Source organism: Musa acuminata, chromosome BXJ2-4 (genome assembly GCF_036884655.1).
Source record: "Musa acuminata AAA Group cultivar baxijiao chromosome BXJ2-4, Cavendish_Baxijiao_AAA, whole genome shotgun sequence".
In the NCBI taxonomy this organism is placed as follows: Eukaryota; Viridiplantae; Streptophyta; class Magnoliopsida; order Zingiberales; family Musaceae; genus Musa; species Musa acuminata.
In genome coordinates, this window is record NC_088341.1 from 32,866,635 (window position 1) to 32,886,926 (window position 20,292).

The 20,292-nt window shown below is 39.4% G+C and overlaps 2 protein-coding genes across 3 annotated transcripts; both read left to right on the plus strand.

Annotated features, from left to right (window-relative positions):
- The first annotated feature begins 3,796 nt into the window (after positions 1 to 3,796).
- LOC135610386 (cytokinin dehydrogenase 3-like) lies at positions 3,797 to 6,785 on the plus strand. The gene is made up of 5 exons (XM_065104819.1): positions 3,797 to 5,014; positions 5,119 to 5,246; positions 5,324 to 5,584; positions 5,656 to 5,918; positions 6,150 to 6,785. The coding sequence occupies exons 1-5, from the start codon at positions 4,435 to 4,437 to the stop codon at positions 6,523 to 6,525; spliced, it is 1,608 nt and encodes a 535-aa protein (XP_064960891.1). The 5' UTR covers positions 3,797 to 4,434; the 3' UTR covers positions 6,526 to 6,785.
- A 609-nt stretch (positions 6,786 to 7,394) lies between these two features.
- Positions 7,395 to 13,709, plus strand: LOC103977002 (heterogeneous nuclear ribonucleoprotein Q). Of its 2 annotated transcripts, none has more exons than XM_009392387.3 (13): positions 7,395 to 7,532; positions 7,688 to 7,948; positions 8,036 to 8,718; positions 9,141 to 9,230; positions 9,344 to 9,586; positions 9,688 to 9,909; positions 11,962 to 12,076; positions 12,150 to 12,320; positions 12,760 to 12,950; positions 13,032 to 13,134; positions 13,207 to 13,256; positions 13,327 to 13,392; positions 13,491 to 13,709. In XM_009392387.3, exons 2-12 carry the CDS (start codon positions 7,708 to 7,710, stop codon positions 13,387 to 13,389), a joined length of 2,172 nt encoding a protein of 723 aa, XP_009390662.1. In that variant the 5' UTR covers positions 7,395 to 7,532; positions 7,688 to 7,707; the 3' UTR covers positions 13,390 to 13,392; positions 13,491 to 13,709. The 2 variants fall into 2 exon arrangements, with proteins under 2 accessions (XP_009390662.1, XP_009390670.1); XM_009392395.3 differs by having other exon boundaries at positions 13,032 to 13,122.
- The last annotated feature ends 6,583 nt before the right edge of the window (positions 13,710 to 20,292 follow it).

Sequence of the window (20,292 nt, forward strand, 5' to 3'; positions counted from 1 at the left end):
AAGGGTAATTTGATCTCGATGATCGTAGCACCAACTTCAAGCTCTTTCCTGTGTAAGCATATGCGTGTTATTTTCTTCTCTCTCTCTCTCTCTCTCTCTCTCTGAAGATTACACATTGATTATCCCACACCAAGTGTGGGGAACAGTGCAATCTATGCCATCAAATTGGTATTGCAATCTATCCAGTAACTGGTGCTACCAGAATGAGTCATTTCAACTTGTCACTGGATGCATGGATAAACCTCGGAATCTTAGATAGGTCCCTTTATCTCCTCCGTATAGAAAGACTGTATACCACTGAAAGTTGATAGAAGCAGTGCTGTTCACTGGTTCATCAGTCTCCCACCGTTGAGCTCTCACACTCCAATAATGGCTTCACTCATGCAAGTTTCTATTTTGCCACAGTGCTTCGTTGATAGAGAGATGATGCCTTGGATGCAGACTAGAACCGTTAAAGCAGATGTGACTGAAACTAAGGATGTGAATGGCAATGGCAGGTACATGGCCATGCCGATGTCTATCTTCACATGCACTGTCCTCCGACCAGGGCATGCATGTTTATGTTTGTCCAAAGAAATCCACTGTTTGTGGATTGTGCTCCCCCTTGATGTGATTGAGAACTTGGATCGAGAAGAATGAATGCAGCCACTCATTCTGCTTGACAAGAATTCCAATCATTTTATCTAATAGTCACAGGAACATCACTGGGGCTGATCTCTGAAGAGCAATTGCAGAAGCAACTGCAGTTATGGAAGTGATTGCTTATATTTACTTCAACTAGTGCAGTAATACAAACTGGACTTGTGTTCCTCAAGTCTCATCGCTTAGGAATCCAAAGCTCAAGATGTAACAAGTTTGAGGATGAAGTGCCCACCCACAGGAGAGAAGAACAGTAACAACTGAGTGCATCATGAAGTCAGCAAATGGTTTTCTTTGTCCTTTCCGATAGTCAATAATGAAGCAGCCTTTTCTCAGCTCAAAAAAAGTATTTCTCTTTAAACCAATTATCAATGTCAGATTGTGATCCAATCAACTAAACTTATGTTATATATAATGGTATTATGTTATCCTTAGTTTATTCCTAATTCTTCTCATGCTAAATTTTCTTCTAATTGTTACCATAATTTAATCTTATACATTGCACACAGTGTTCACATGGATATATGTGAATTAATATGACCAAACACTTGCAGTTCCTGAGAAGGCACACAAATAATGACTCATGACCTACTAAAAAGAATGCATTCAACCTTAGCTCAGACAGACAGACTAAATTATACTGAAAGGTTGGCTTATCAATCAAGGAGGAGAGGAGTATAAAATGATTGGCTTATAGATCGGTCCATGTCTTTGCACAAGGGAGGGCCTGGCCAAACTGGCAAACTAGGAAGACTCCAAAAGAGACCATGAAATAAAGAAAGAAGAAATCTAGACAACTAAGTCTAATACAAAGACACCAGCCAACCACAAGAGGAAAGCAATCCAGCATGAGATGACACCCGTGTCTAATGAAATGTTTGCACTAGATTTTTTCCCAAAGCAGGTGGGTCATGGCTGCTTCCTCTCCTCTCCCTTGGCCATGTAATCTTTCCTGAGAACTGTTCCACATGAATGGTATGCTTTTTCTCTGTGTATGTATGTGCAGTGGAATTCTCCATGACAGGAGAAGACAAACAATTAAAGAAGCCTTCATGAGATTCTGCAAGTCATGCTGGGCTCATCTTGTCTGTGATTCCCTAAGATCAATTTTGTAAGATTGAACCCAGTATCTTTGTTACACCGTACTCTTTGATCCCTAAAAGTCATTCTCCTTTTAGTCCATGTTGTGTGCTATAAACTAAAGAAACTTAATGAGATCGATATATATACACACAGCATAACTCGAGCTAAAGAAGATAGATCAGTAGGAGAATAAACACTTGGGATATTCTTATCTACTTGCTATATGACTGACATGACTGGCCAAACCTATGAGATCTTTAAAGAGGTTACCTTCCTCCTTTAACCCATACATGTAATCTACTTTGCAGCCAAATGATCTCATAAAGGCATAGGATTTGTACCTTTGGTGAGGCTTTTGGTAGTCCTACGAAATCTATATCTCAAAACAAGGATGTGATCGTTGACTAATTTGACACTGTGGGCATGTTCCTTGTGATAAAGTGAGAAGTCACAAAGGGGCAAAAAAGTGTCCTGGAAATGACTGATGAAATCTGCTTGATACAAACTCGTATCTCTCAAAGTCTACTGAGTCAATCTTGGAGCATGATCAGCACATGAGAAAAGTACCCTTTAACCTAAAAGTTGCTAGAATCAGTATCTATGCGATGGATTTGCTATACAACAATTTGACCCATTAGAGACTGTAACGGTGACTATATATTGAAGCTTGAAGGAAGAGGAAGAGGAAGAGGAAGAAGAGGAATAGGACCACCGTTGGGACTCCTGCAAGTGCAAGTGGAGTGCGTTTTTGACGTGAGACTTTGAACGTCCGAAACTTCTTGGGTCCAACAAAAAGAAAGGTCTCCATCCTCCTCTCTCGAGTAGAACCAAAAGCAAAAAGGTCATGCCTGCTCTTTCTATTTCAGTGATGATTGTATGTGACAAAGAGGATTCCTTCTGGTCTCTCGATGCAGGCTTTGTGTGTGGTGGGGGGGAAAGAACTGATCTACGGTGATCTCCACAAGTTAACCAAGTTCGATTGCCATTAAGATAGATTTTGGGTCAGGCATCGGTGGGACAAGATTGACTGTGGATCCACTGAAGCTGGGTAAAGTGATGGGCAATAATTGTGTATTTGTCATCATTTAGAACAAGAAAAGCTCATGAGATTTGCAGTGTTCTGGCTCGCTAGTGTCGTCCATGCATGCATGGCTTTATCCCAGAACATTGTGTCGAGGACCCCAGGAAGGAAGTGCTCTAAGATCCTAAATCTTGTACTGACAATGACTGAATCAATGAAAATTCTTGTAGGCATAGCTTAGCCACCATAACCTCTGCTCCTTTAATAATCATTCCTCCACAGCACAAACCAGCTTTTTTCCCAGAGTTGGCTAAAAGATTGAATGCACAGTGACATCACCCCCTTCTCCTTCCGGTTCTGGACAAGCTTGAGCACAGAAATGGTGGTAACTGCAGTGCGGTGCAAGCAGGGGTTGGATGACCCCGCTGCAAGCAAAAATGTGGCTGCCAGTTTGCCAGTGACACACCAAGGCTCATGTAAACCAACCAACCACACAATCTGTGGGCAAATCCTCTTGGTAAGGTGGTGGCCGACCATTCACTGGGGCTTGGCGCATTGCCGCAGTAGCACAGTACATTCCAAAAGATTTGGTCCTGGTGTTTCGATGCCACCCTCCCCCTCTCTCTCTCCCCCTCTCTCTAAGCTACCCAAGCCATCCGAATAAATGGTATCTGGTCAAGGATTACTGAAGCATCACACAGGCCTGGTCCTCCTTAAATATCGTCAGCATCGGATACTAGTGACGACACAATCATGGTTGAAGAAGCCAGCATTCTCAGACACGATGCAGGTGGATGGAAAAAGGGAGAGGATTCATTTATGAGGCCATGTATGAATCCAAGCAGCAAGATTTTCTCTGGTTAGAAGAATGTCCTTATCACTACTACTTGGTTATTTGTGCAAGCCACAGGACGAACGAGTGAGAGGAGTGGAAAGGTGACGGGGGTGGAGGAGTTGGGGATGAAGAGGCTCACATGCATCACTTTTGTGTTCCCACTAGATTCTGGGCCACGAACTGGAATTATTTTGCCCTTCCATAAATGCATTGCCCATTGGAGTGAGATCTGTGCTTTTGCCCTTTTCATTGACAGAGGAATTCTGTTCCTGTCTCCTCCTCTCTCTCTCTCTCTCTCTCTTCTTGCGGGCTTGTTCCATCCCCATCTCTTCGTTGTGCTGGTCTCTGGATATGTGGATTTGTTTGGTACTTGTGAGAACATATAAAAGGAGGGCTTGGACATGTGTGTGACTCCACCAACCTTCTTAAGGACGCTCAGTGAGTGGTGCTTCTTCTTTTCTACCCTGTTCTTCCTTGGTTCATTTCAAGTGTTCCCAAACACCATCCTTCTCTGTTTTCTGCTATCGCAGTCATGGTATTCTTTCTACACACCAAAAAGCTTAGCATATTCTGATCCTTCTCGAATTTGCCTTCATTTTTTTTTGTTGGGAGTCACAATTATTTTCTTGTGAAAAATCACCACACATTTATTTGCGTTTGGAAGTAAAGGCTAACACAGGGGTAATCACTGCTTTTTTCTCTGTGGAAATTTCTCTATCTAAAGTTGCATGATAACTTGTTGTTTGTTGAATTCGATATGTAAAGTGGCTTCGAGTTTTCATGTCCTGTCTCCATCCCTTAAAACGCAACCAGCTACAGTGCAAGAATTGTTTCGAGCTCATTTCTCCTCCCCTCAATGGTGATCTCTCTTTTCTGCGCCAGAGTCAATGTCCTTCTTCTGCTTCTAGCTCTCTGTTCTCCATGCAAGTTCATCCAGAGTCCCATGGACTTTGGTCCCTTGAGCTTCCTCCAGAAAACAAGCACAGCTTCTGTGGACTTCGGAAGAATTCTCTTCAACTCCCCCTCGGCAGTCCTTCGACCCCAGTCCTCTGAAGACATCTCTCTCCTCCTCAGCTTCCTCTCTTCCTCATCCTTCAGCAGAGTCACAGTTGCGGCAAGAGGAGCTGGGCACTCCATCCATGGCCAAGCCCAAGCACTCGATGGCATAGTCATCGAGATGGATGCTCTCCCCTCCAATATAGAAATCCACAAGAAAGGAGAAGGGGTGGTCGGTGTCTCTTATGCTGATGTTAGTGGCGGAGCACTGTGGATTGAGCTGCTACATGAGAGCTTGAAGCATGGGCTGGCTCCAAGGTCCTGGACTGATTACCTCTATCTCAGCGTTGGTGGCACTCTCTCCATTGGTGGCATCAGTGGCCAAACATTCAAATACGGGCCTCAGATCAGCAATGTCCTTCAACTGGATGTGGTGACAGGTAACATGAAGCAGAAAAACACAGAAGACCCAAATTTCTCCTCCTCGCTCTCTTGTGATGTTAGTATCAGAGCTGACCATCGGTTCCAACTTCACTTGTTGAAGGTAAAGGAAAGCTGGTGACATGCACTCCCACCAAGAGTCCAGAGCTTTTCTTTGCAGTTCTTGGTGGGTTAGGCCAATTTGGCATCATAACGAGAGCAAGAATCCTGCTCCAAGATGCTCCAGAGAAGGTGAAAGTCCAAAATGCTCTTTGTTTTTCTCTACTTTGATATGAGATCAATTTTGATGCCGGTAAATTTGATGTTAGGTCAAGTGGGTCAGAGCCTTTTATGATGATTTCGACACCTTTACCAGTGACCAGGAGCTGCTCATCTCGATGCCTGAGTTGGTGGACTATGTCGAAGGCTTCGTAGTCCTAAATGAGCAATTCCTCCACGGCTCCTCCACTGCCTTCCCCACTCATCTAGACTTCACCCCCGAGTTCCACAGCAATGGCAGCTCCAACGTCTACTACTGCATTGAGTTTGCTGTCCATGACGACGGATCGAAGAACGCCAGCACAGAAGAGGTCAGCAGCGATTCCTCTCGTAGCTCCAAATGATCATGAACAAGCTGGGCACCAAGTTATTCTCGTTGCAGGTCGTGGAGGAGATTGCGAGGCGGATGAGTCACCTGCCATCCCACTTGTACGGTGCGGAGGTCTCCTACTACGACTTCCTCAACAGGGTTAGGATGGAGGAGATGAGCCTGAGGAGTGTTGGCTTGTGGGAAGTCCCCCACCCTTGGCTCAACATGTTCGTGCCCAAGTCTGGGATCAAAGCTTTCAGGGACTTGCTGTTGGAGAACATCTCACCAGATGAGTTCGCCGGCCCTATCCTCCTTTACCCACTTCTAAGAGACAAGTAAGGATCAGCTTTTGACCTCCTCCATCGTTCTGTCTCTTCCTTCCATCAAGCCTGCCTTCACGAAGGGCAATCACTTTGGCAACCTCATCATACATCCAATCACTTCACAAGATATCAGTATCTGTACAACAGTTACTGGATCGAAACCATGTTCTAAGGACTCCTCTAGGGTATTATGAGTTCATGTCCTTCACGTTGCATATGCGTGATGTATCATGGATGGTTCAGGTGGGACACAAACACATCGGTGGTGCTGCCGGACGCTGCCGGGGGAGCGGCGGAGGAGGACGAGCGGGTGCTGTACATCGTGGGCGTGCTCCGGTCAGCGAACCCAGCCAGCTGCACCGCCGAGTGCCTCCGCGACCTCCTCCGTCTCAACCGCGGCATCGCCGACGCCGCCTCTGCCCCCGGCATCGGCGCCAAGCAGTACATACCGCACCACCCCTCGCCGAGCCACTGGCGGGAGCACTTCGGTCGGCGCTGGGAGCGGCTGGCGGCGCGCAAGGCCCGCTTCGACCCGCTCGGCATCCTCGCCCCCGGCCACGGCATATTCCCCAGGATATCCTCCGCCTCCTCCTCCTCCTCCTCCTCCTCCTCCCTGTAGCACCATCGCATATGTTCTTCCACCCTCACACAGCAAGTTCAGTGCACGTGACAAGATTACTGGAGAGGAAAAGAAGAAGCATGGAACCTGTTCCCCATTCCTCGATCTTCCTTTTTCCTTCTTTTTGTTCTTTGATCTGATATGCAAGGATTTTGGAAGAGGATACCTTCGCACCCATTAAAATTTTGGTTGGTTTACTTTACTGCAACTTGGTTTTTCGTGTACTTTTTATTGGGAAAATATTGGATGCACTCTCTGCCCTTTCTATCGTTAATATACTGCAACTTGGTTTGTGGGTTAGCTTTGTTTAAGATTTTGGTGCGTTCTTTGGGCTTTCCATCTCTGTCGGTGTCAGTGGGTGTGGGTTTCCAAGTAGATTCGGGATCATGCAGTGGGGAGTGGACAGAGAAGAAGACAAGAAACGAACATAACTAAGTCGTTGATAGACCGGACTCTGACTTACTACTACTGCGAAAGGAGGTCTCAATCAAACTGATGTTAAATGTTCGTAAATATTCTTAATTTATTATTTAATTCTAATAATTTTTTTAACTCCTTCCATACAACTTTTTTTCCTTCTAAAGGAAAAAATATATTGTATAAAATAATAATAATTGAGGGGATATAAAAAATAAAATAATTGAGAGATTATATTTAGTAAAATTATATTTTATTATTTTTAAAAGCAGTTATATTAAGCAAGAGGTTGCCAATAACCATTCTTAATATTTATTTTTGAGAATTTTTAAATGATGCATTTATTTTAATTTTTTGTTTCAGTCACGTGCCGATCAATCGACTCACGTGCCTACTCGTAATAGGCCCATGGGCCTTCTGAAGGCCGAAACCGATGAGGAGAATAAGCGAGGGCTCGATTCGCGTTCGCTGCCGACTCCATCGATCGAATTGTTATAGCCTGCGTCGTTCTCAGAAACCCTAGACATCGCGTGAAGGGTGGCCGAAAGACACCGGAAAATTGAGGCGCTTCGTTTCTATATTTCTTTAGGGTTCGTTCTCTCCTCCTCCTGTTATGCTCAAAGATTATTCTCTTTGCTTATTTTTTGTGTTCTTTTGCTGCTTTCCTTGCACGGAAGATGGGATCTTGTTTCCCCTTTTTGGGTTCCGTGATGGTTATCTTCTCCTTTTGGCTGTTCACCTGTAGGATATTTGCCAGTTTGAAGTATGAGGACAAGAAATGCCGGTGCCGCGAAAGCTGGGGCCACCAAGAAGACGCCTACCCCGAAGAAAGATGCTGCTGCCGCCGCCGACGCCGCCGAGAGGACCCCGGAAGTGGCAACGAAATCTACCCCGAAATCAGGAGCCAAGACCGCGAAGGTGGCCGGAAAACAGTCCGCGAGCAGAGCCGCTGCCGCTGCCTCTGCCCCGGTCACCGTGACCCCTGATCCTAAGCAGGGTTCTGAAGGTGACATCTTGGGTTGGTTCTTTGTGTTCTTTAAACGTTAACTTTCATTTATGGAAAACTGTAAGCCCTGTTGTTTGGTTGGGACAGTTGAGGAGGCGGCTACTCCTGCAGTTGAGAAGAAACCAGCTGCAGCCTATGCAAAGAAGTCTGTCGGTGGAAAGGGGAAAACACCTCTGGCTCAGAAGGCTGCTGCAGCAGATCCTCCCAAGGTGGAGGTTGTGGAAGAGCCGGCCATAAAAGTTGAAGCCAAGGAGAGTGAGGATGAGGTGGAGGAGGAGAATGAGCTGAAGCATGACGTGGAAGTCGCAGATGTGAAGGACACTGGGGGTGACAATTCTGAAAAAATTGAAGAAGATCCTGCTGATGCGGGCCAGCAGATGGAGGAAGAGGTAGAGCCGGTGGAGTTTGAGGAGCCTGTTGAAGAGGAATTTATGGGTACGGAAGAGAACATAGGAGGTGTGGAAGGGGAGGAAGCTAGTGTCGGGATGGAAGAGGAGGAAGATCCTCGGGTTGAGGAGGACGAGCAGATTCTAATATCAGACATGGCTAAGAGGAGGAAGATGAAGAAGGAGCAGGAGATATTTGTCGGGGGACTAGATCGAGATGCTATGGAGGAGGATTTGAAAATGACCTTTGAGAAGGTTGGGGAAGTTGTTGAGGTCCGTCTCCACAAGGATTTTGTAACCAATAAGAACAAGGGATTTGCATTTGTAAAGTTTGCCAACAAGGAGCAGGCTGCTCGAGCACTCATTGAATTGAAAAATCCTATGGTAAGATATTTGGCTTTGATATCTTAGTTTTCTGCAACTTTTTAAATTAATCGTCTATCACTTATTTGAAAATTTAATCTCACAATTGAAGTAGATAAAATGACCAGACTTCTGATGTTCACGTGTTACTATTTTTCAACTTTGACAGCGATCTGGTTTCATAATATGTTTGTTTATCTGTGTGTGTATATATATATATATATATATATATATATATATATATATATATATATATATATATATATATGATTCTTGAACCACCCTTGTCTTTTGCTTATGCATTTGAGCTTTGGAACAAGATAATTTAGAACATGGCTTTCGTTCACTCGAGACTTTCATATATAGTTCATATAAAAGATACTTTCATAAGAAGTATCTTTTACATCTTCACTAGTTATTCTTTTGATTAATTTTTGTTACAGATTCGTGGAAAACGTTGTGGCATTGCACCAAGCGAGGACAATGACACATTATTCTTGGGGAACATTTGCAACACATGGACAAAAGAAGCTGTATGCCTTCTTCACTTACTATGATTATGATAATTTTATAGTGATTGATGGGGCTTGGAAGTAGTAACTTTTTTTTCTCTTTTTCTTTTGCTTAATTGATCTTTGTGTGACAGATTAAGCAGAAGCTAAAGGATTATGACGTAGAGGGAGTTGAACATATTACTCTTGTTCTGGACACCCAGAATGACGGTCTAAGTCGTGGGTTTGCTTTCCTGGAATTCTCTTGCCATCAGGATGCGATGCTAGCTTACAAACGGCTCCAAAAGCCTGATGTTATATTTGGCCACCCCGAGAGGACAGCCAAAGTGGCTTTTGCAGAGCCACTGCGTGAGCCAGATCCCGAAGTCATGGCTCAGGTACTCATGCAGATGCATCCTTCTGCACCTGTTGTGTGCTCTTGCTCAGAGCTCACTTGCTCCTTTCCAAATGGTGATCCCTTTGATACTGGCTGATACAGGTTAAATCAGTCTTTGTTGATGGGTTGCCACCATTTTGGGATGAGGATAGGGTCAAAGAACAATTTAAAGGCTATGGAGAGATTGAGCGTGTTGTGCTGGCACGAAACATGTCAACTGCCAAAAGGAAGGATTTTGGATTTGTTAACTTTACAACTCATGAAGCAGCTGTTACTTGTGTTGAAGGTATAAATGACACCGAACTGGGTGATGGGAAGTCCAAGGTACCTTTTGTTCCTTGTTTGTATCTGCAGGCACTTCTTTTGTTTCTTTTTGGATTTACCTTAGGAGCCAAAGTTCTGATGGATCACTTATGCTGCAATGTTATGCATGTCTTTGACATTTTGTTACTTCCATGGATTGGCTGATTTCTGAGCCTTCTGGTTGATTTCAGCTGGAATTTGGCAGCTGACAGATGAATCTGCAGTGGAGAAAGGAAGAAGTGAAAATAAAACAGGAACATAGGAAGAAGATTAGATTATAAGGAACACTGGAGGGGAAGGTGAAGGCGGAGTTTGACTTACCAGAACATATTAGTATATCTGATTCTGACATCGAAAACACTTATTCATTGTCATGTAGGATGGCTCTTGAGATCCAACTCCTCGCGAGAGGCTCAAGTCATAAGCCCTTATCTAGAAATGTGTACCAAGAGATTCTTCCAGAACTCACATGCCTGCATGGCTCTCTAAAAATGAAGAGGACCCACATTATATTTGTTTATGAAAGCACCAAATAGGATGAAAATTTGTTGGGAAGAAATTGTGAGGCATGAAACGTTATCATTTTAGAATGTTTTATATATTAATGTTAATGTTTTAAGGATATTTTATCACAAAGTAATTTAGGATGAGTTATAATTTGCCAAAAATGGTAAAAATATTTTTATGATGATTACTTTAAGATGATTAAAATCCGTTTTAAACTTTTCATATTACTTTAGATAAATTCATAGTTGAATGATAAAAGAAATTATCATTAATGTGAAAAATACTTTTAACTGTTAAGTTTGTTTATAACTTTTGGTGAAATGCAAAATATATTTCATTTTAAAATATTTGTTTTCAATTTTTTGTTTTAATATTTTTTTGTTTTTATTTTCTTTCTCTTTGATTTAATTGTGTCAATACAAATTGATGATTTGACTGATTCCATTCAAGCAACTTGTGGCTGATCTTTGTTCTGACTTAATTCTTGCAAACTATACTTACTACAAGGAATTATCTTTGCATTCTTTTAATTGCAACTAACCTACAACCACCGACCTATTTGTTTATCATGAACATTTATGTTCTTAATCTTTTATTTGGAGTTTATGTATTGTGAATGTGGTTGTATGTGAAACACGAACTGAATACTCCAAACTAAGGTTCACTGTGCTGTGGTATGAGTGGTATGTAACGGTCTGATAGGGGACCGGTATGGGCGGTACATTGGTATGTCCTCATGTATCATTTGTCGGTACACTCAATATGACTCAATATAACTCGGTACGTATCATACCGATAGCTGGTCGGTATACAGGTACGGACTGGTAAGGTGAACCATGCTCTAAACTCTGGTTGAAGGGACACATTTGTTAATGCACATTCATGCTCCTAAGATCACCACGTACCTTTGAGATCAACTTTTTTACCCCATGGCAAGTGTCTTATTTTTGTGTCCAATGTGTTGTTTGTTTTACAATTTATGTATCAGGAGAGTTGTCTTTGTTTATATCCATGTCCAACTCTCAAGATTTTATGTTGTTTGGGTATGTTATTTTAAGACTAGTAATATGAAGATACAGAATCTAGTGCTTAAGCCTTATAGATGTTTGATTATGCTGCCAAATACTTGTATCTGTGTTTGTGCCCTTGGTCTTCCTTGTATCGAGTTCATAACACTGCTATCTATCATATGATAATTACGAGACAAGCCTACTTAATGTTGCAAATGATGCTTTAAGGTTTATTCCTCTGCCTTATAGAAAGCTTCCAAGTAAGCCTGGAGTGATCCATCTAGCTCGTGACACCATAGCTTCTGGTTCTGTCACTCTTTTCTGAAAATCTATTGATCAGTTTGGCAGGCGTAGTCATATATTAAAAAAAATAGCACCTTTGTATGTGCTCTTATAAAATATGGGGTATCTTCATGTGCCTAGTTCTTTGTTTGTTGATGGTATTATGAAGAATAAAGGATTAAGCATATGTCATCCAAGTAGATCATGGTTCATATTCTTCTTTGTACCAGTATATCTGTATATATTTGCAACTTACCTCTTTTGTTTATTATAGATGAAAGTAAGAGCAAGGCTTGCAAATCCACTGCCCAAAACTCAAGCTGTAAAAGGTGGGATGAGCGGTGGTTACCGTATTGGATACACTGGTGTTGGAGTTTACTCTAGGTTTGGTAAGTCATTGCTAAAAAAAAAAACTTTCATCTGGTGCTTTCTAAATATTGATGATTTTTTTTGCTTCAACAGGTAGAGGTTTTGGTAGGGGTAGATTTCCTTCATTCAGAGCAGGGTTTCAGGGTGGAAGGGGTTTCAATTTTCGTGGACGTGGTAGAGGTGGAAGGTTTTCTTTTGCTGCTGATAGTGGCCTGGAAGGCTCTTCTACTGAGTTTCAGTTCAGGAGGCCCTTTGGAGGTCGAGGTAGACTGTACATCTGTCACATGATCTCTAAAAGCTGATATGCTGTAGATTAATTAAGCCAAATTAATAATATAAATTTCATAAGGTGACTGTCATGGTGCAGGCTGCGGTCTGCATGAAATAGTTCAAGATCGACCCTTCTGTTTGGAAACATGAACTGCAATATTTATAAGAAGAAATTCTTCTTTATCAACTTATTGGAGATAACCTATATTAATGGTGATGGAGAATTAACCTACATTTGCTAGTATCTGGGATCAGTTAGTGATGTTTCTTTTATTAAAATTCTTTATTCTAGTGAATAAGTTCTAGGTACTCATAGTCTAATACAAGCTGGTTTGTAGGCGTAGGTGAAACCTTTCTCAATAAGGAGAATAAAGGCAAAATTTGCTGTTTTATTTTTTCTTTAGAATGACCAATGTTTATTTGCTCTCTGCAGGAGGTAGGGGGTTTTTTTTTCCAGGAAGACAAGGTGCTTTCAGAGGGCGAGGGCAACCCTTCTCATCTAGAAGACCACCGTTTCAACCGGAGGAGGAGTTTGGTAGACCTTTCAGTGGTCGGTATGTAGGTGAAGAACCTTATTTCTATGGGGATGCAGGACGTGGTATTAAACGACCATTCTCTATGATGGTAAATTTTTGTATTTATTTTTTGTTATGTCTGTCAGTGCGATTGTCTGTACAATGGTGGTTCTACATGCTTCAATTTCAGGATCATGATTCTGGATACATGGAACCTGGGAGTAGGGTTCGCCCTCGATATGATCATCCTGATCCACTGCCCGGTGCATCTCGTTATAGAGGTTCTTTCAGTGGTATATTTTGTTTCTAACAATTTGAAATTATGCTCTCTTCTAATGAAATGATCATTTGCTTTCACTTTCAAGATTCATTTGGAATGAGTGGCTTGTATTCACGTGATTATTATGGCTCGGATGTAAGTACAAGTCTCATGAGTTTAATTTAGTACAATCTGTTCAGCAGATCACCTGCTTCTCTTTATGCAGTACGGTGGTGGCACTTATTCATCGTACGGAGGTCCACACTCTGGGGGCGGCTATTACTACTAGATGGTAATCTTGTGTATGACCTATGCAGTTCTCTAGGTTCTTAAATTTTGTACCATCTTTCTTACCATAATATCTTATAATATCACTTTTTTTTTCTGCAGTAATTTGAAGATGCTGGTTTGATCATGGAAAGGCACTGTTTCTAAGATGGCAATCTTAGTTTAGTTGCTGCTTATTAACTTCATAAACTGTCTATTTTGGTTGTTGGCTAGAAATTTTATTGTTGTCTTGGCTTTGTCTGTTACCTTGGGAAACTATTAAGTAGATTTTTGGTTCTTATGCTAAGATCATAATGGATAGCCTTCTGATGAATTCGATCAGAGAGTATCATGTTTGCAATTGAATGGTCTAATAAGTAGTTGTGTTGAAGTCAACATCGAGATGGGATCTATGATTTCACAGATATAAGTTTGTCCGATTGGTGATTCATATTTTGATCTGTTATGTTGAATCCTGAAGAGATTTTTTGGGATAAACATCATTTTCAGATATCTTTTTGATTTTTACAAGAAGGCGTGGTTTTGATATTTGCTTCAATTGAGTATGAAGCTGATGTGGATAAGCATGTTTGGTTTATAAAATAACTTGCTACGAACCTGAGTTTAAGCTTTCAGATCCAACACCGCTTTTCTTCAATGAATATGAAATGGAGGGATAAATTGTTGATCTTGTCTTTTTGATTGGCCAAATTAATGAACATGATAGATCTATCAGGGATCCTAAGGTCGTCACCAATGTTGTTTATTTTGCATGGAAGTGGCTGAATTTCTACTCAGTGTTGTAAGGATCCTGTTAGCTTTTGAGGCAGTGAAACATTTTGCTGATGAGAATCTTACTTGTGCCTTCCATGAAGTGACTTGATGGATATTTTTGGTTAAATTGGAAGATATTCATACTAGTTTGTAATTGGCTTTTCTGATAATCTACCTACCTTGTGGCAGTGAGTCTCAGAAAAATAAGAATGTTGTATGATGGAAATTTTCTTAATCAGGGGCCACTAGGATGCAGACCTTGTGGCAGTGAGTCTCAGAAAAATAAGAATGTTGTATGATGGAAATTTTCTTAATCAGGGACCACTAGGATGCAGACCTTGTGGTGATTTTGGTATTTTTACCTGGTATTCACCCATTGATTTGGTTTATTTGATGGACATAATTATTGAATGTTGCAGATCTTTTTGACTTTTGTTGGGCTTGATGGCTGTTCATGAAATCATGATTGCTCTCATGGCATACATTTAAGGGCTTAATTTTGTATATAATAAGATTAGCACATTTTGGCCATCATGACGTATGTTAAGGGCTTAATTTATAAGGGGAGTTGGTCAAATTGATTTGCTTAATGTATCTGCTGATCTTTTAGCTGATGCCAGCAAAAGGAAAAGGTGGGAGGTTTCAGGGTTCTTGGTGACAGTGGAGATTAATATTACTAATGGCCATAGGTTACTGCATAAATATTCTGAATTGTTTTTTTTTTTGTGTTTCAGTTTCACTTTTGCAGAACTTCTCTTGATTTTCAATATGTCATGTTCATAACAACTATTTTATTTAGGCTGATATTTTAGTTTATTTTGATTGTCAACATTTTGCGGTTTCCTAGAAAGTTGATTAGTATGTGATTTACTTTTTTTATTAGAATGTTGCTTTTTTATTTGCATGTTTAGACTAAAAGTTATAGGAGACTTTTGAATTTAATACACTGATAATCATGATAAGTTTAGGTGTCTTTGGGCTATTTAATGCTTAAAATATAAGAGACAAACTAATTCTCAATTTTCACTACCGGTCTCAATAGAAAATCAGGAAAAATCCTTAATGAAAATACTATAAGCAACTCAAGCTATAAATTGGTGACAATGGTAGTGGTCAAGGGTCATTGTTTCGGGTACTGAGCCTGTTTCAGTGATCTTGTTAGATCGGTATACCAGTCAATATCGGTGTACTGTGTGTTGGTACACTGGTACGCATCGATGTTTCGGAGAGGAAGAAAATAAAAAAAAAGAAGAGGAAGGGTTGATGGAGGAAGAGGAAGAAGTGGTGGTGGAGGAGAAGGAAGAAGAGAAGAGGTGGGAGTATACCTAGGAAGAAAAAGGAATGTGGCAGTGTCGGCATTGGTAGTGGCATTGTGAAGTAGTGGCGATGGCAGTGGCGTTGCAAAGTGGTGGCAGCAGCAGTGTTGAACGCGACACAAGCCCTAGTTTCTATTTTTAGGGTTTTTTTTTTCTTTTTTTAATACTGAGTTGGATGGACCCCATTGTTATTTTAATTCTTTTTATTTTTTGAGTTGGACCGGGCTGCCCGAAACATTGGTCTGCATACCGGTTCATGCTCGGATCAGTATGTATTGCCCAATTTTGTACCATTTCGGGCAGTACAACAATCCTTGATGGTGGTGCTGGCTACTATTGTCAGGTTGGACATTGTTGTATTTATGGCAATAGTTTAAAGGTATTGTGCTGAGTGTGTAGCTTTTGTGGTTGCAGTGACATGTTGAGATCTTAATGAACATTCGTTCAGATAAGAATGAGATTTTTTTGGGAGGTTATGAACCACTAAAATTTATATATTGTGGGAACTTGCATATAAAAAGGGTCTAGATAATATCTGTCCTACTGCATCGACTGTTCTCTTTTCAAAAGACAAGCCAAAATTGGTGGTTCTGCGAATATAGCTGTCAGCATATGCTGTGATGCATGATTTCTTTTTCAACTGCTTAGAATTTTGACAAAGAAACCACAAAGCCATTTTGCAACAAAAATGAAACTTGACATTATCAAATTGTTGGAATCTGCTTCTGGACATTTTTTTTAGATATATAGATCATCATGTGATCAAAATTTGTTCCAAGTGGTTGTTAGGCTTGGAATTTGTATATACTTGATAGACTGTTCTTTGAGCTGATCTTATTTTGATATACATACGTATAATGTTGTTATTTATGTTCTTAGAGGCCCTTTTGGTCTTTATTTTAAATCTAAACAAACTAGTCATCTATGGTCAATAATAGGAGGTTTTATGCCAAGCATAGCTGAACAATCTATAAAGCCTTGCCTACAGATAAAGTAGGATTTACCTGTAAGAAGTTGAGTCTTACAGATCGAGTTCGTGAGGTATTCATCTTCAATGAGTTGATAATGTCATGGATATTGCATCTACTAAGCTATTTATGATTGTGAACTTCGTGATGTATGACATTTGTGGTCTATAGTAGATCTAACCAGAAATTCAAGGTAGTTTGCAAATGTGAAAGATGTTAGCTTTAATTAATTGAGTTTTCACATTTCCTATATGGAGCTGTTGGTGAACAAACAATAATGTACGTTGATACTAATCAATTTTGACAGTTGATAGATGTTTTGATTTGTTTGTTGAACTTTTTTTGCTTCCTCTTTTTTCTTCTCTCCTTTGGGGTTGTCCCTTGATATCAATTAATGGAGCAGGCCACATTCTGTTCCATTTATGCTTCATCATGTCCCATTTATGCCACTTAAACTTTATATTTGATTTACATTGGGACCCACATAATAGAACACGAATCCAACACTTTAGAAGTTAAGCATATTTTATCTTCAAGTAGTCTGTTTGATCAAGTTTATTTATAGACTAGTTATATGATGTTATGATGAAACATGTAAACAAAGTTTATGCTATTCGATTCTCATACCAAGACGGGATTCTGCATTATGTATTTTATAAAATTTCAATTTTATCTTTGTTGACATCAGTGAGTTCTTCGATCTTGAAAATTATGGTATAGCTGTCTTTTGTAGTGTTCTTTTCTTCATAGGATTAATGGTTCTTTTTTTGGCCGATGAAAACTCCTCCAACAAGTAAATCTTGGAACTTCTTTTACTTTCACTTAATGTCTTATATTCTGAAACCTCAAGCAGGTAGTATTTGAATTTTTCTATCTTGGGCAGAATAGCTTTGATTCTCTTCTTAATCTATTCCCATTCTTGTGTTTGGACATCTATTTTACTTCTTTCTTGCAAGTAGTTATTGTACCAGGAATTCAGTGCCTGTTATTGTTTTACAGAAATTTATTGTTTAGAGAATAGCTCGAGCCTGACCTTTTTTTTGTCATTTTATTATGGAAGCTTTTTATTTAGACCATCAAAGACATGGAGGAAAGAGACATTATAACCTCTGTATCCTTTTTTTCCTTGATGAATATGACTTTCTATGTTCACATATATACATATGTTATACGCTTTTACCAATATATGTTTATATATCTTTGTAGCAGGAACCTTGTATAAGTCTTGTGGCACTCATCAGAAATCTCAACAGTTAATAGTTATAGGACCTGTGATCCTTAATTCTGGTAGTTATTTTTTTTTATTGTTTGGAATGGAGATCATATCCATCTTGAGTACTATTCTTTATATTGGAAACCTCTTGCAAATAGAATCAGTATGCCTAATTTTATGTTACTGAAGAATACCTATCCTTTTGCTTGGCTGTATTGTTGAAATAGATGGAAGATGTTTTGCAAGTGAGTTTCAGAGATGTTGGATCAAATTTTCAACACAGATGATTTATAGAGCTGAAAGTGATGGTTAAAGTGGAGAAGGGCGTTGGAGTGTTGTGTTTGCCATATGTGCCCTTAGGCTAGGAAAAAAAAGTTCATAGTACATATTCAAGACCAGTTCTGTATAGATAGATACTAATATATAGCCTGTAGGAAACAATATATACAATAAGCTGATAAAACTCAAGGTTTTAAGATGTATATGTTGATTTAGTAGTATGATAAATAGTATATGGATTTTTTAACAATCAGGGTAGTCTCATGTGAGAAAAAAAATGAAGGAAATATTAGAAGGTGGTATGGACTTGTCAAAGGGAATCTATTAGATGCATTGATGTGACAAGGTGAGTTAAATTAGGATTCATGGTTCGAGGAAGTAGAGAAAACCTAAAAAAATTTGCTGGAAACAACGAGAAAAGATATCCTTAACAGAGCTTAATGTCCAGAAAAGATATCCTTAACAGAGCTTAAGTGCATCTTTTCTGGACATTAAGCTCTGTTAAGGACATCTTTTCTTATTGTTTCCAGTAAATTTTCTTAGATTTTCTCTACTTCCTTGGACCATGAATCCTAATTTAACTCACCTTGTCACATCAATGCATGACGAAGAAAATGGTAGCAATTGAAAATATTTTGTACATATATTTTGAAGAAGATGTATGCCTGAGCTTATATGGTTACATTATTGTGCTCATATGTAGTTCTGAAAAATTGCTGGCATCTTTTGATGTCATATAAAAGTTAAATGCTGGGTTTCATTATAACAAGTTTTGAGGTGCATTGAGGCTCTCTGGGATTTTACAAAAACTGTTAGATTATAATAACAGTTTTGTAACTTATGTGAGTTCTTTGTAACAGATTTGACTTTTTTACAGCATTTGATTTGTTTCACTGACATAAACATCTGGAAGGTTTAGTTTTTCTTGTCATTCTATAGGAGGTCAAGAGTTAGGTGAGTTAAAACTTGATGAGTGAATTTGACAGGTTGTAACTTCTGTTGCTGCTGAAAGTTGGTCAATATGAACTCTTGAAACAGATTGTTTTGTTTGACTAAATGTGTGTGTGTATATATATATATATTGTGCATGCAGGTTTGTTCATTTTTAGATGCCTTGTATATGTGTATATATATTGTGCATGCTGGTTTGTATTTCTGGATGCCATGTTGCTGTTATAACATGGCTCCCACCTGTGTGCTTCTTGTTTTTGCTTCGAGTTTTGAGTTTTAATTTAGTCATTTGCTTCGAGTTTTGAGAAATTCTTGGATGGTCCTTTTCTCATGTCACAAATTGTTGTTCATGGTTCTTACATCATTTTTGCTCTCTGTCCACTATTTTTTTTGTTTTTGTCATGGAAGGCCATTAATGCCAAACATTTATGATTTTGATTGGGTCCACTGAGATTTTCTGCAGCAAACTTAGGTCAACAGCTGGAGGCTTTCATAAATGATGTAACTTCTCAAACATGCCTGCTGTATTATTATTTCCATGTCTAGCACAAGAATAGGGATTCTTTCATGCCATACTGTAGTTATGAAGAGACAATGACATGTATTCCAAATACATTAGCTCCTTGTGAATCACAGGGAGGGAGGGTTTGGACAAAAGTGGTAGATTTTACCTTGTAAGAGTTCCTACTTTGGTTTATTTTTCTCTTTGAATATTAGAAAATGGTTGAATTATGTAGGATTTAGTTTGCAGACATCTGCTCTTTAATTTCAAAAGAACATCTAGGTTTTTGTAAGGTTTATAAACCATAACTATGTGAATTTTGCTGTCATAAATGTAAGAGAGCCCAGCTACTGATGATTAAATTTTCTTTTGGTTTCGAAAGAATTTAGTACAAATACGACTTTTTTACTGGCTCAGAATTGATTAAAGTCAATTCAGAACAAAGTAGAAAATGTCTGTGTTAATTATATCTGATTCAATCCTCCATGACTATTGTCAATTAAGATAATTTTTTACTTGTTTGCCATCCATAAAATAGTGTTTAATAATTGGTAGGGCGATTAAGAAGCAGAGCATGAAGATGCTGGTAATACTGTGTAGGTTGGTTTACTGGAATATTTTATTAGAATAAATATTTGTGAAAAATTAGAGAAAATCTTGAAGATATATAAATGAAAACCTTCAAGTCTGTTGTGCATTGGAAAATGAGATATTTTGTTGAAAACCCAAACCTCTTCGAGAACCCTCTTCGATCACTTATCAGAGCTATTATTCACCTTTTCTTGTATGAAAAAGACTGGATTTAACTAATATATTACAAATTTCATGATTTAATTATTCTCCTGCCATCTTTTTTTTGTCTTCGCAAAACTATAAATATTATACTGAAAACAAAATTTCTCATTCGGCTTAAGATAAAACA